At 46.7% G+C, this 16,032-nt stretch overlaps 1 protein-coding gene across 1 annotated transcript in view; it reads right to left on the bottom strand.

The window, feature by feature from the left end:
• LOC129811267 (papilin-like) overlaps positions 1–15,825 on the bottom strand; it is a 116,748-nt gene extending 100,923 nt beyond the window's left edge. Inside the window, exons 1-3 of the mRNA XM_055862439.1 lie at positions 15,563–15,825; positions 13,309–13,371; positions 2,742–2,845 (exon numbers count right to left, since the gene is read on the bottom strand). Coding sequence (XP_055718414.1) covers positions 2,742–2,845; positions 13,309–13,359 — 155 coding nt within the window. The 5' untranslated portion in view covers positions 13,360–13,371; positions 15,563–15,825. The remainder of the gene's footprint in view (positions 1–2,741; positions 2,846–13,308; positions 13,372–15,562) is intronic.
• Between the last annotated feature and the right edge of the window lie 207 nt (positions 15,826–16,032).

Below are 16,032 nucleotides of genomic sequence, written 5' to 3'. Positions count from 1 at the left end.
CTATCCCTCCTCTCTCTATCCCTCCTCTCTCTATCCCTCCTCTCTCTCTATCCCTCCTCTCTCTCTATCCCTCTCTCTCTATCCCTCCTCTCTCTCTATCCCTCTCTCTCTATCCCTCCTCTCTCTCTATCCTTCCTCTCTCTCTATCCCTCCTCTCTCTCTATCCCTCCTCTCTCTATCCCCCCTCTCTTTCTATCCCTCCTCTCTCTACCCCTCTCTGTCTATCCCTCCTCTCTCTCTATCCCTCCTCTCTCTATCCTTCCTCTCTCTATCCCTCCTCTCTCTCTATCCTTCCTCTCTCTATCCCTCCTCTCTCTATCCTTCCTCTCTCTATCCCTCCTCTCTCTCTATCCCTCCTCTCTCTATCCCTCCTCTCTCTATCCCTCCTCTCTCTATCCCTCCTCTCTCTCTATCCTTCCTCTCTCTATCCCTCCTCTCTCTATCCTTCCTCTCTCTATCCAACCTCTCTCTCTATCCCCCCTCTCTTTCTATCCCTCCTCTCTCTACCCCTCTCTGTCTATCCCTCCTCTCTCTCTATCCCTCCTCTCTCTATCCTTCCTCTCTCTATCCCTCCTCTCTCTCTATCCTTCCTCTCTCTATCCCTCCTCTCTCTATCCCTCCTCTCTCTCTATCCTTCCTCTCTCTATCCTTCCTCTCTCTATCCCTCCTCTCTCTCTATCCTTCCTCTCTCTATCCCTCCTCTCTCTATCCTTCCTCTCTCTATCCCTCCTCTCTCTCTATCCCTCCTCTCTCTATCCCTCCTCTCTCTATCCCTCCTCTCTCTATCCCTCCTCTCTCTATCCCTCCTCTCTCTACCCCACCTCTCTCTATCCCCCTCTCTCTCTATCCCTCCTCTCTCTCTATCCCTCCTCTCTCTCTATCCCTCCTCTCTCTATCCCTCCTCTCTCTATCCCTCCTCTCTCTATCCCTCCTCTCTCTATCCCTCTCTCTCTATCCTTCCTCTCTCTATCCCTCCTCTCTCTATCCCTCCTCTCTCTCTATCCCTCCTCTCTCTATCCCTCCTCTCTCTATCCTTCCTCTCTCTATCCCTCCTCTCTCTATCCCTCCTCTCTCTATCCCTCCTCTCTCTATCCCTCCTCTCTCTATCCCTCCTCTCTCTCTATCCTTCCTCTCTCTATCCCTCCTCTCTCTATCCCTCCTCTCTCTCTATCCCTCCTCTCTCTATCCCTCCTCTCTGTCTATCCCTCCTCTCTCTCTATCCCTCCTCTCTCTATCCCTCCTCTCTCTATCCCTCCTCTCTCTCTAACCAGCTTACTCACATAATCATATGGGTTATAGACCCATCATAGTCATCATCAACACTCCATCACAACAAGCCACAACCACGTGAGAACACATAAAATCCTTCCAACAGAAACACAAGAACCCTCAACCACCGCCAGTAAAAAACCTGCCAAATCCTAGAAAAAAATTGCCACTGTTCTGTGAAAACGGGACAGCTGACAATAATATGTTTCGTATCCTGTCCCAACCGTAATACACAGTAAACTCGTTCCCATCTCATCTTCTGCTGGTTTCACAGCACGCTCTGCTGAGAGCGCAGAGGACAACACCCAACATAAAAGATAGATATCCTATTCAAAGTTAAAGTGCCACTCCCTACAATCTTGCCTGGACACAGTACAATTATCACCACGTCCATTACTCCTGGGTGTTCTATATAACCTGATATCATCATATCCACGTCCATAACTCCTGGGTGTTCTATATAACCTGATATCATCATATCCACGTCCATTACTCCTGGGTGTTCTATATAACCTGATATCATCATATCCACGTCCATAACTCCTGGGTGTTCTATATAACCTGATATCATCATATCCACGTCCATAACTCCTGGGTGTTCTATATAACCTGATATCATCATAACCACGTCCATAACTCCTGGGTGTTCTATATAACCTGATATCATCATATCCACGTCCATAACTCCTGGGTGTTCTATATAACCTGATATCATCATATCCACGTCCATAACTCCTGGGTGTTCTATATAACCTGATATCATCATATCCACGTCCATAACTCCTGGGTGTTCTATATAACCTGGTATCATCATAACCACGTCCATAACTCCTGGGTGTTCTATATAACCTGATATCATCATAACCACGTCCATAACTCCTGGGTGTTCTATATAACCTGATATCATCATATCCACGTCCATAACTCCTGGGTGTTCTATATAACCTGATATCATCATATCCTTGTCCATAACTCCTGGGTGTTCTATATAACCTGATATCATCATATCCACGTCCATAACTCCTGGGTGTTCTATATAACCTGATATCATCATAACCACGTCCATAACTCCTGGGTGTTCTATATAACCTGATATCATCATAACCACGTCCATAACTCCTGGGTGTTCTATATAACCTGATATCATCATAACCACGTCCATAACTCCTGGGTGTTCTATATAACCTGATATCATCATATCCACGTCCATAACTCCTGGGTGTTCTATATAACCTGATATCATCATATCCATAACTCCTGGGTGTTGAATATAACCTGATATCATCATAACCACGTCCAGAACTCCTGTGTGTTCTATATAACATTGGCAATCTCACTATGTGACTTTCTGTCAAGCTAAACATTTTGGACCTTGTAAAACACAGCTACGCTCTGTTTGAAAGAGTATAGTGAAGGAGTAGAGTCACGTCCAACAAAGAAAGAAGAAAGAAATAAATAAACACATCTCTTACCTCTGGGTAACACATCTCCTGGTTCTCATGGTAACCCCACTCCCACAGCTCCTGCTACATTCTCCATAGGGACTCCATTCCTCCCAGTAGTCCCCACTAGGCAGCTGGACATTTAAAACAAAACATAGTGGTCTGAGTCCCAAATGGTACCCTATCCCTATATAGTGCACTACTTTTGACCAGGGGCCATAGGGCTCTGATAAAAGCTTCTGACTCCAGACCCCAAATACCCCTCCCCCCTGTCATCTACCTCACAGATATCCTGTCATCTACCTCACAGCTATCCTGTCATCTACCTCACCACTATCCTGTCATCTACCTCACCACTATCCTGTCATCTACCTCACAGCTATCCTGTCATCTACCTCACCACTATCCTGTCATCTACCTCACCACTATCCTGTCATCTACCTCACAGCTATCCTGTCATCTACCTCACCACTATCCTGTCACCACTATCCTGTCACCTACCTCACCACTATCCTGTCATCTACCTCACCACTATCCTGTCACCACTATCCTGTCATCTACCTCACCACTATCCTGTCATCTACCTCACCACTATCCTGTCACCACTATCCTGTCACCACTATCCTGTCATCTACCTCACCACTATCCTGTCACCTACCTCACAGCTATCCTGTCATATACCTCACCACTATCCTGTCACCTACCTCACCACTATCCTGTCATCTACCTCACCACTATCCTGTCAACTACCTCACCACTATCCTGTCACCACTATCCTGTCACCTACCTCACCACTATCCTGTCATCTACCTCACCACTATCCTGTCACCACTATCCTGTCACCTACCTCACCACTATCCTGTCATCTACCTGACCACTATCCTGTCACCTACCTCACAACTATCCTGTCATCTACCTCACCACTATCCTGTCAACTACCTCACCACTAACCTGTCACCACTATCCTGTTATCTACCTGACCACTATCATGTCATCTACCTCACCACTATCCTGTCATCTACCTCACCACTACCCTGTCATCTACCTCACCACTATCCTGTCATCACTATCCTGTCATCTACCTCACCACTATCCTGTCACCACTATCCTGTCACCTACCTCACCACTATCCTGTCATCTACCTCACCACTATCATGTCATCTACCTCACCACTATCCTGTCATCTACCTCACCACTATCCTGTCATCTACCTCACCACTATCCTGTCATCTACCTCACCACTATCCTGTCATCTACCTCACCACTATCCTGTCACCTACCTCACCACTATCCTGTCATCTACCTCACCACTATCCTGTCATCTACCTCACCACTATCCTGTCACCTACCTCACCACTATCCTGTCATCTACCTCACCACTATCCTGTCACCTACCTCACCACTATCCTGTCACCACTATCCTGTCACCTACCTCACTACTATCGTGTTATCTACCTCACCACTATCCTGTCATCTACCTCACCACTATCCTGTCATCTACCTCACCACTATCCTGTCATCTACCTCACCACTATCCTGTCATCTACCTCACCACTATCCTGTCATCTACCTCACCACTATTCTGTCATCTACCTCACAGCTATCCTGTCATCTACCTCACCACTATCCTGTCATCTACCTCACCACTATCCTGTCACCACTATCCTGTCATCTACCTCACCACTATCCTGTCATCTACCTCACCACTATCCTGTCATCTACCTCACCACTACCCTGTCATCTACCTCACCACTATCCTGTCATCTACCTCACCACTATCCTGTCATCTACCTCACCACTATCCTGTCAACTACCTCACCACTATCCTGTCATCTACCTCACAGCTATCCTGTCATCTACCTCACCACTATCCTGTCACCACTATCCTGTCACCTACCTCACCACTATCCTGTCACCTACCTCACCACTATCCTGTCATCTACCTGACCACTATCCTGTCACCTACCTCACCACTATCCTGTCATCACTATCCTGTCATCTACCTGACCACTATCCTGTCACCACTATCCTGTCACCACTATCCTGTCATCTACCTCACCACTGTCCTGTCATCTACCTCACCACTATCCTGTCATCTACCTCACCACTATCCTGTCATCTACCTCACCACTATCCTGTCATCTACCTCACCACTATCCTGTCATCTACCTCACCACTATCCTGTCACCACTATCCTGTCATCTACCTCACTACTATCCTGTCACCACTATCCTGTCACCACTATCCTGTCACCTACCTCACCACTATCCTGTCATCTACCTCACCACTATCCTGTCATCACTATCCTGTCACCACTATCATGTCATCTACCTCACCACTATCCTGTCATCACTATCCTGTCACCACTATCATGTCATCTACCTCACCACTATCCTGTCACCACTATCATGTCATCTACCTCACCACTATCCTGTCACCACTATCCTGTCACCACTATCCTGTCACCTACCTCACCACTATCATGTCATCTACCTCACCACTATCCTGTCACCTACCTCACCACTATCATGTCATCTACCTCACCACTATCCTGTCATCACTATCCTGTCACCACTATCATGTCATCTACCTCACCACTATCCTGTCACCACTATCCTGTCACCACTATCCTGTCACCTACCTCACCACTATCCTGTCATCTACCTCACCACTATCCTGTCATCTACCTCACCACTATCCTGTCATCTACCTCACCACTATCCTGTCACCTACCTCACCACTATCCTGTCATCTACCTCACCACTATCCTGTCACCTACCTCACCACTATCCTGTCACCACTATCCTGTCACCTACCTCACTACTATCGTGTTATCTACCTCACCACTATCCTGTCATCTACCTCACCACTATCCTGTCATCTACCTCACCACTATCCTGTCATCTACCTCACCACTATCCTGTCACCACTATCCTGTCATCTACCTCACTACTATCCTGTCACCACTATCCTGTCACCACTATCCTGTCACCTACCTCACCACTATCCTGTCATCTACCTCACCACTATCCTGTCATCACTATCCTGTCACCACTATCATGTCATCTACCTCACCACTATCCTGTCATCACTATCCTGTCACCACTATCATGTCATCTACCTCACCACTATCCTGTCACCACTATCATGTCATCTACCTCACCACTATCCTGTCACCACTATCCTGTCACCACTATCCTGTCACCTACCTCACCACTATCATGTCATCTACCTCACCACTATCCTGTCACCTACCTCACCACTATCATGTCATCTACCTCACCACTATCCTGTCATCACTATCCTGTCACCACTATCATGTCATCTACCTCACCACTATCCTGTCACCACTATCCTGTCACCACTATCCTGTCATCTACCTCACCACTATCCTGTCATCTACCTCACCACTATCCTGTCATCACTATCCTGTCACCACTATCATGTCATCTACCTCACCACTATCCTGTCATCACTATCCTGTCACCACTATCCTGTCATCTACCTCACCACTATCCTGTCACCACTATCCTGTCACCACTATCCTGTCACCTACCTCACCACTATCCTGTCATCTACCTCACCACTATCCTGTCACCACTATCCTGTCACCACTATCCTGTCACCTACCTGACCACTATCCTGTCACCTACCTCACCACTATCCTGTCACCTACTTCACCACTATCCTGTCACCTACCTGACCACTATCCTGTCATCTACCTCACCACTATCCTGTCACCTACCTCACCACTATCCTGTCATCTACCTCACCACTATCCTGTCATCTACCTCACCACTATCCTGTCACCACTATCCTGTCATCTACCTCACCACTATCCTGTCATCTACCTCACCACTATCCTGTCATCTACCTCACCACTATCCTGTCATCTACCTCACCACTATCCTGTCACCTACCTCACCACTATCCTGTCACCTACCTCACCACTATCCTGTCAACTAGCTCACCACTATCCTGTCACCACTATCCTGTCACCACTATCCTGTCACCTACCTCACCACTATCCTGTCACCACTATCCTGTCATCTACCTCACCACTATCCTGTCATCTACCTCACCACTATCCTGTCATCTACCTCACCACTATCCTGTCATCTACCTCACCACTATCCTGTCACCTACCTCACCACTATCCTGTCACCACTATCCTGTCATCTACCTCACCACTATCCTGTCACCACTATCCTGTCACCACTATCCTGTCACCTACCTCACCACTATCCTGTCATCTACCTAACCACTATCCTGTCATCACTATCCTGTCACCACTATCATGTCATCTACCTCACCACTATCCTGTCACCACTATCCTGTCACCACTATCCTGTCACCTACCTCACCACTATCCTGTCATCTACCTCACCACTATCCTGTCATCACTATCCTGTCACCACTATCATGTCATCTACCTCACCACTATCCTGTCATCACTATCCTGTCACCACTATCATGTCATCTACCTCACCACTATCCTGTCATCACTATCCTGTCACCACTATCATGTCATCTACCTCACCACTATCCGGTCACCACTATCCTGTCACCACTATCCTTTCATCTACCTCACCACTATCCTGTCATCACAATCCTGTCACCACTATCATGTCATCTACCTCACCACTATCCTGTCATCACTATCCTGTCACCACTATCCTGTCATCTACCTCACCACTATCCTGTCACCACTATCCTGTCACCACTATCCTGTCACCTACCTCACCACTATCCTGTCATCTACCTCACCACTATCCTGTCACCACTATCCTGTCATCACTATCCTGTCACCACTATCATGTCATCTACCTCACCACTATCCTGTCACCACTATCCTGTCACCACTATCCTGTCACCTACCTCACCACTATCATGTCATCTACCTCACCACTATCCTGTCATCACTATCCTGTCACCACTATCCTGTCATCTACCTCACCACTATCCTGTCACCACTATCCTGTCACCACTATCCTGTCACCACTATCCTGTCACCACTATCCTGTCACCTACCTCACCACTATCCTTTCATCTACCTCACCACTATCCTGTCACCACTATCATGTCATCTACCTCACCACTATCCTGTCATCACTATCCTGTCACCACTATCCTGTCATCTACCTCACCACTATCCTGTCACCACTATCCTGTCACCACTATCCTGTCACCTACCTCACCACTATCCTGTCACCTACCTCACCACTATCCTGTCATCTACCTAACCACTATCCTGTCATCACTATCCTGTCACCACTATCATGTCATCTACCTCACCACTATCCTGTCACCACTATCCTGTCACCACTATCCTGTCACCTACCTCACCACTATCCTGTCATCTACCTCACCACTATCCTGTCATCACTATCCTGTCACCACTATCATGTCATCTACCTCACCACTATCCTGTCATCACTATCCTGTCACCACTATCATGTCATCTACCTCACCACTATCCTGTCATCACTATCCTGTCACCACTATCATGTCATCTACCTCACCACTATCCGGTCACCACTATCCTGTCACCACTATCCTTTCATCTACCTCACCACTATCCTGTCATCACAATCCTGTCACCACTATCATGTCATCTACCTCACCACTATCCTGTCATCACTATCCTGTCACCACTATCCTGTCATCTACCTCACCACTATCCTGTCACCACTATCCTGTCACCACTATCCTGTCACCTACCTCACCACTATCCTGTCATCTACCTCACCACTATCCTGTCACCACTATCCTGTCATCACTATCCTGTCACCACTATCATGTCATCTACCTCACCACTATCCTGTCACCACTATCCTGTCACCACTATCCTGTCACCTACCTCACCACTATCATGTCATCTACCTCACCACTATCCTGTCATCACTATCCTGTCACCACTATCCTGTCATCTACCTCACCACTATCCTGTCACCACTATCCTGTCACCACTATCCTGTCACCTACCTCACCACTATCCTTTCATCTACCTCACCACTATCCTGTCACCACTATCATGTCATCTACCTCACCACTATCCTGTCATCACTATCCTGTCACCACTATCCTGTCATCTACCTCACCACTATCCTGTCACCACTATCCTGTCACCACTATCCTGTCACCTACCTCACCACTATCCTGTCACCTACCTCACCACTATCCTGTCACCTACCTGACCACTATCCTGTCACCTACCTCACCACTATCCTGTCACCTACCTCACCACTATCCTGTCACCTACCTCACCACTATCCTGTCACCTACCTCACCACTATCCTGTCACCTACCTCACCACTATCCTGTCATCTACCTCACCACTATCCTGTCACCTACCTCACCACTATCCTGTCACCACTATCCTGTCACCTACCTCACCACTATCCTGTCATCTACCTGACCACTATCCTGTCATCTACCTCACCACTATCCTGTCACCTACCTCACCACTATCCTGTCACCACTATCCTGTCATCTACCTGACCACTATCCTGTCACCTACCTCACCACTATCCTGTCACCTAGCTCACCACTATCCTGTCATCTACCTCACCACTATCCTGTCACCACTATCCTGTCATCTACCTCACCACTATCCTGTCACCTACCTCACCACTATCCTGTCACCACTATCCTGTCACCTACCTCACCACTATCCTGTCACCTACCTCACCACTATCCTGTCCCCTACCTAACCACTATCCTGTCACCACTATCCTGTCACCTACCTCACCACTATCCTGTCACCACTATCCTGTGACCTACCTCACCACTATCCTGTCACCTACCTCACCACTATCCTGTCACCTACCTCACCACTATCCTGTCACCTACCTCACCACTATCCTGCCACCACTATCCTGTCACCACTATCCTGTCACCACTATCCTTTCACCACTCTCCTGTCATCTACCTCACCACTATCCTGTCACCTACCTCACCACTATCCTGTCACCTACCTCACCACTGTCCTGTCACCACTATCCTGCCATCTACCTCACCACTGTCCTGTCACCACTCTCCTGTCATCTACCTCACCACTGTCCTGTCACCACTGTCCTGTCATCACTGTCCTGTCACCACTGTCCTGCCATCTACCTCACCACTATCCTGTCACCACTATCCTGTCACCACTATCCTGTCACCACTATCCTGTCACCACTGTCCTTTCATCTACCTCACCACTGTCCTGTCACCACTGTCCTGTCATCTACCTCACCACTATCCTGTCACCACTATCCTGTCATCTATCTCACCACTATCCTGCCATCTATCTCACCACTGTCCTGTCACCACTGTCCTGTCACCACTGTCCTGTCAGCACTATCCTGTCACCACTATCCTGTCACCTACCTGACCACTATCCTGTCACCTACCTCACCACTATCCTGTCACCACTATCCTGTCACCACTGTCCTGTCAGCACTATCCTGTCACCACTATCCTGTCACCTACCTCACCACTATCCTGTCATCTACCTCACCACTATCCTGTCACCTACCTCACCACTATCCTGTCACCTACCTCACCACTATCCTGTCACCACTATCCTGTCATCTACCTGACCACTATCCTGTCACCTACCTCACCACTATCCTGTCACCTACCTCACCACTATCCTGTCATCTACCTCACCACTATCCTGTCACCACTATCCTGTCATCTACCTCACCACTATCCTGTCACCTACCTCACCACTATCCTGTCACCACTATCCTGTCACCTACCTCACCACTATCCTGTCACCTACCTCACCACTATCCTGTCCCCTACCTCACCACTATCCTGTCACCACTATCCTGTCACCTACCTCACCACTATCCTGTCACCACTATCCTGTCACCTACCTCACCACTATCCTGTCACCACTATCCTGTCACCTACCTCACCACTATCCTGTCACCTACCTCACCACTATCCTGTCACCTACCTCACCACTATCATGTCATCTACCTCACCACTATCCTGCCACCACCATCCTGTCACCACTGTCCTGTCACCACTATCCTGTCACCACTCTCCTGTCATCTACCTCACCACTGTCCTGTCACCACTATCCTGCCATCTACCTTACCACTATCCTGTCACCACTGTCCTGTCATCACTGTCCTGTCACCACTGTCCTGCCATCTACCTCACCACTATCCTGTCACCACTATCCTGTCACCACTATCCTGTCACCACTGTCCTGTCATCTACCTCACCACTGTCCTGTCACCACTGTCCTGTCATCTACCTCACCACTATCCTGTCACCACTATCCTGTCATCTATCTCACCACTATCCTGCCATCTATCTCACCACTGTCCTGTCACCACTGTCCTGTCACCACTGTCCTGTCACCACTATCCTGTCCCTACTGTCCTGTCACCACTGTCCTGTCACCACTGTCCTGTCATCTACCTCACCACTGTCCTGTCACCACTATCCTGCCATCTACCTCACCACTATCCTGTCACCACTCTCCTGTCACCACTATCCTGTCACCACTGTCCTGTCAACACTGTCCTGTCACCACTGTCCTGTCACCACTATCCTGTCACCACTATCATGTCACCACTACCCTGTCACCACTGTCCTGTCACCACTGTCCTGTCACCACTATCCTGTCACCACTATCCTGTCACCACTGTCCTGTCACCACTATCCTGTCACCATTGTCCTGTCACCACTATCCTGTCACCGCTATCTTGTCACCACTGTCCTGCCACCACTATCCTGTCACCACTATCCTGTCACCACTATCCTGTCACCACTGTCCTGTCACCACTATCCTGTCACCATTGTCCTGTCACCACTATCCTGTCACCACTATCTTGTCACCACTGTCCTGCCACCACTATCCTGTCACCACTGTCCTGTCACCACTGTCCTGTCACCACTATCCTGTCACCACTGTCCTGTCACCATTGTCCTGTCACCACTGTCCTGTCACCACTTGCCTGTCACCACTGTCCTGTCACCACTATCCTGTCACCACTATCCTGTCACCACTGTCCTGTCACCATTGTCCTGTCACCACTTGCCTGTCACCACTATCCTGTCACCACTGTCCTGCCACCACTGTCCTGCCACCACTATCCTGTCACCACTGTCCTGCCACCTATAATAATACATGTTTAGTAGACATCCAAAGTATAGTACAGCTAGTGTCTACATGTTTACTATGTGGTCTCTGTGGGGACCTACGTAACACAGTACTGTAACGCATACACTACATGGCCAAAGTATGTGGACACCTGCTCGTCCAACATCTCATTTCATAACCATTGGTGTTAATCTGGAGTTGGTCCCTCTTTTGCTGTTAGCCTCCACTCTTCTGGGAAGGCGTTCCACTAGATGTTGGAACATTGCTGTGGGGGACTTGCTTCCATTCAGCCACAACAGCATTAGTGAGGTCGGTCACTGATGTTGGGCGATTAGGCCTGGCACGTAATCGGCGTTCCAATTCATCCCAAACGTGTTCGATGAGGTTGAGGTCAGGGTTCTGTGCAAGCCAGTCCAGTTCTTCCACACCAATTTCGACAAACCATTGACCTCGCTTTCTGCAAGGGGGCATTGTCATGCTGAAACAGAAAAGGTCCTTCCCCAAATTGTTGCCACAAAGTTAGAAGCACAGAATCGTCTAGAATGTTGTTGTATGCTGTAGCGTTAAGATTTCCCATCAATGGAACTAAGGTGCCCGAACCATGAAAAACAGCCCCAAACCATTATTCCTCCTCCACCAAACTTTACAGTTGGCACTATGCTTTAGGGCAGGTAGCGTTCTCCTGGCATCCGCCAAACCCAGATAAGTCCGTAGGACTGCCAGATGGTGAAGACTGATTCATCACTCCAGAGAACTCGTTTCAACGGCTCCAGAGTCCAATGGTGGCGAGCTTTACACCACTTCAGCCGACGCTTGGCATTGTGCATGGTGATCTTAGGCTTGTGTGCGGCTGCTCTGCCATGGAAACTCATTTCACGAAGCTCCCGACAAACAGTTATTGTGCTATACGCGCTTCAGCACTCCAGTTCTGTGAGATTGTGTGGCCTACCACTTCACGGCTGAGACGTTGTTGCTCCCAAATGTTTCCACTTCACAATAACAGCACTTACAGTTGACCGGGGCAGGAACAGCACTTACAGTTGACCGGGGCAGGAACAGCACTTACAGTTGACCGGGGCAGGAACAGCACTTACAGTTGACCGGGGCAGGAACAGCACTTACAGTTGACCAGGGCAGCTCTAGCAGGGCAGAAATTTGACGAACTGACTTGTTGGAAAGGTGGCATCCTAAGACGGTGCCACGTTGAAAGTCACTGAGCTCTTCAGTACGGGCCATTCTACTGCCAATGTTTGTCTGTGGAGATTGCATTGGCTGTGTGCTCAATGTTATACACCTGTCAGCAACGGGTGTGACTGAAGTAGTAGAATCCACTCATTTAAAGCGGTGTCCAAATACTTTTGGCAATGTAGTGTAGGTTGGAATGTGTTATCTGTACCGGACTGCTTTTTTCCCCACGTAACAATTTTATATTCACTTAATACAATAACACCGTAATGCAATACTATTCATATGTACATCATGTCTGCTTACCAGGAGAGCTGGAGCCAAGAACAGCTGCAAAGCAACCAGGCACCACAACATCTTCCTCTTTCACTGATGGAGACGACAAAAAAAACAGTTAGTTAGTCTGATAAAGGAGATTATAATAACTTAGTTTACTAACATTTACAAAATGTGAGAGCAAACGATTAATAAATGGTGGGAAGACGTTTTTTTTTTGTAAAATGCCTTATAAATGGTTGATTACCGAACGTTATTATAAAGCGTTAGCTTATAGTAGTTATACAGTCATTATTATAAAGTGATTTTTCAAATCCTATATGTCATGTGAGATGTTTATGGTGGAAATAAAATCAGAAAACAGAAATAATTATTAATCATTTATCTAACGTTTTTTTTCTTCAACATTCTGGTAACGGATGATGTTCTGTTCTGGGAACATACGAGAATGTTTTATTATGGTTCCCTGAAAGGGGGGGAGACAAGGTAGCCCAGCAGGCTCTGGACACTCTGGTCTGGGCTGATCTGACTGTCCGTAATTGCACTCACTTGAAGGTTGTTAATGGAGTCAGCGGCTCTGTGAGCCTATTGTTCTCAACTTATTACCGGAACTGTCAGAGTTAGGGGGTCAGGGCAGAGCCCCAGTCACAGGATTCAACTCTCACTAACACCGTTCAATAGACTGGTCAGCAAAAAACTCTTGCACTCCCAAAGTCCCATTCCTTGACCACATGTACAAACACACGTGCACGCATACACACACACACACAAACACACCATGCATGCACATCGACTGTATACACAAACAAACACACGTGCACGCATACACACACACAAACACACGTGCACACACTGTATAATACACTGAGCATTGTGAATGAATGGCCCATCAATAAAGTAATGCATGTTATAATAATAACTTATTTATTCAACGTTATTCAACTTATTTATTCAACGTTGTGCTAACAGAATTAAGCAAGTAACAGTAATGTGTTTGTGTGTGTGTTATTCCTTGGCCGTGATTACAGACACCTGTGTGTCTTTTGACACTAAATAAACGAGTCGTCCCGCAGTGTTTGTGATTGTGTTTGTGTGTGTGTTATTCCTTGGCCGTGATTACAGACACCTGTGTGTCTTTTGACACTAAATAAACGAGTCATCCCGCTGTGTTTGTCATTAAACCCTGATGAAGACAGCTTGGCTGTTGAAACGTTGGACATGACATTTCGTTTTTGCATCTGAGCTCCTAGAGTGCGTGGCTCTCATTTATTTTCAGGCGCCTTGAGTGTAGCCTAGGTTCATGGAAGGTGACAAAAGAGGGTGTCCCTCAGTGATGGAAAAAGTATTCAATTGTATAAAAAAATATTAAAATAAAAAAGTTAAAGTCACACAGTAAAATACTATTTGAGTAAAAGTCCAAAAGTATTTGGTTTTAAATATACTTAAGTATCAAAAGTAAAAGTATAAATAATTTCAAATTCCTTTCTTGTTTGTATTTTATTTACAGATAGCCAGTGGCATACTCCAAGACTCAGACATTCATTTACAAATGAAGTATTTGTGTCCATTATTTTCTTTACGAATGTAGTGGAGTAAAAGTAAACAGTAAAGTACAAGATACCCCCCCAAAAAACTACTTAAGTAATACTTTAAAGTATTTTTTACTTAAGTACTTTAGACCACTTGTCACTAGCCTACAGCTTCATATGAGAATCACAGGCTGATCAGGCAGGGTCCACTGGCCACAGACATTTGCTTGAGTTGTCAACTAATATGAATTAGAGTTTATTTTTTATTCACCATGTCATGAGATTTAGGTTAAAAGTTGTGTGGGGGAAAAAAAGACTAAATGTCCTTATGTTGATGACTTTTTGCTCATCTAATCAGTTTTACACGTTGATTCAACGTCATCACATTGATCTTTTGTTGAAAATGACGTGGGGAAAACGTTTATTTAATACGTTTTTTTGCCCCGTGGAGATGCGTTATATTCCCCAACAGGAGAGGGTACGCTCTGTTCTGCTCTGAAAAACACTAAGACTCTGTTGAAAAAAAATGTTGAATGACTTTAGCTAAACTAAATGTAGTACAAGTTAATTAAAAGTAGAAATTAATAGTCTATTAATAGCTGGTAGCCTGCCTACAAATCAGAAATATGTGAAAAGTAACTCCAGTAAAAGCGTATTATTGTTCGCAAAAATGTTGGCTTTCAAGACATTTCCCACGAAGCTATTCTTACTAAATATAAATGCCAGAAATCCTAATAAAAGTCGTCAGAACTTACCCTTTGAGCGTTTCTGCGTCCCTTCAACTATCCAAAATACCTGATGATTCCTTGCTGCGCGTTTTCACTGTGTTGTAGTACCTCCGCAGCTGCGGTTCTAATATTACCTGCTGGCTTCGTCTCTCTCTGCCGGGGAGTGTTTCAGTTATTAGCCCCTGTGCCCAACTCCTGTTCTGATGACGTTATCTAGCTGCAAGACTCCTTTCCTTTCTCTTTCCAGCAGGAAATTGAAAAGAGGAGAAAGAGTCCAGTCAGTGTTAAAACCTCTGTCTGCGTCACTCGGGTTAACCCCGCCGTGCCCGGGATCTGCGTGCTGGTGATTACAGTGTGTCAATGTACAGAACTCAACCGGGGAGAATTACTGTGAGGCTATAATTTCAGATTGTAAAAATAACTGTTAATTAACGTTTGTAGATTTTAAGATCCTTCTTCTCAGAATGAATGTGCACGACACACTTTTAATGAGTAAT

This window comes from Salvelinus fontinalis, chromosome 15 (genome assembly GCF_029448725.1).
Source record: "Salvelinus fontinalis isolate EN_2023a chromosome 15, ASM2944872v1, whole genome shotgun sequence".
NCBI classification, from domain to species: domain Eukaryota; kingdom Metazoa; phylum Chordata; class Actinopteri; order Salmoniformes; family Salmonidae; genus Salvelinus; species Salvelinus fontinalis.
This window is presented reverse-complemented; position numbering and strand designations above follow the sequence as displayed.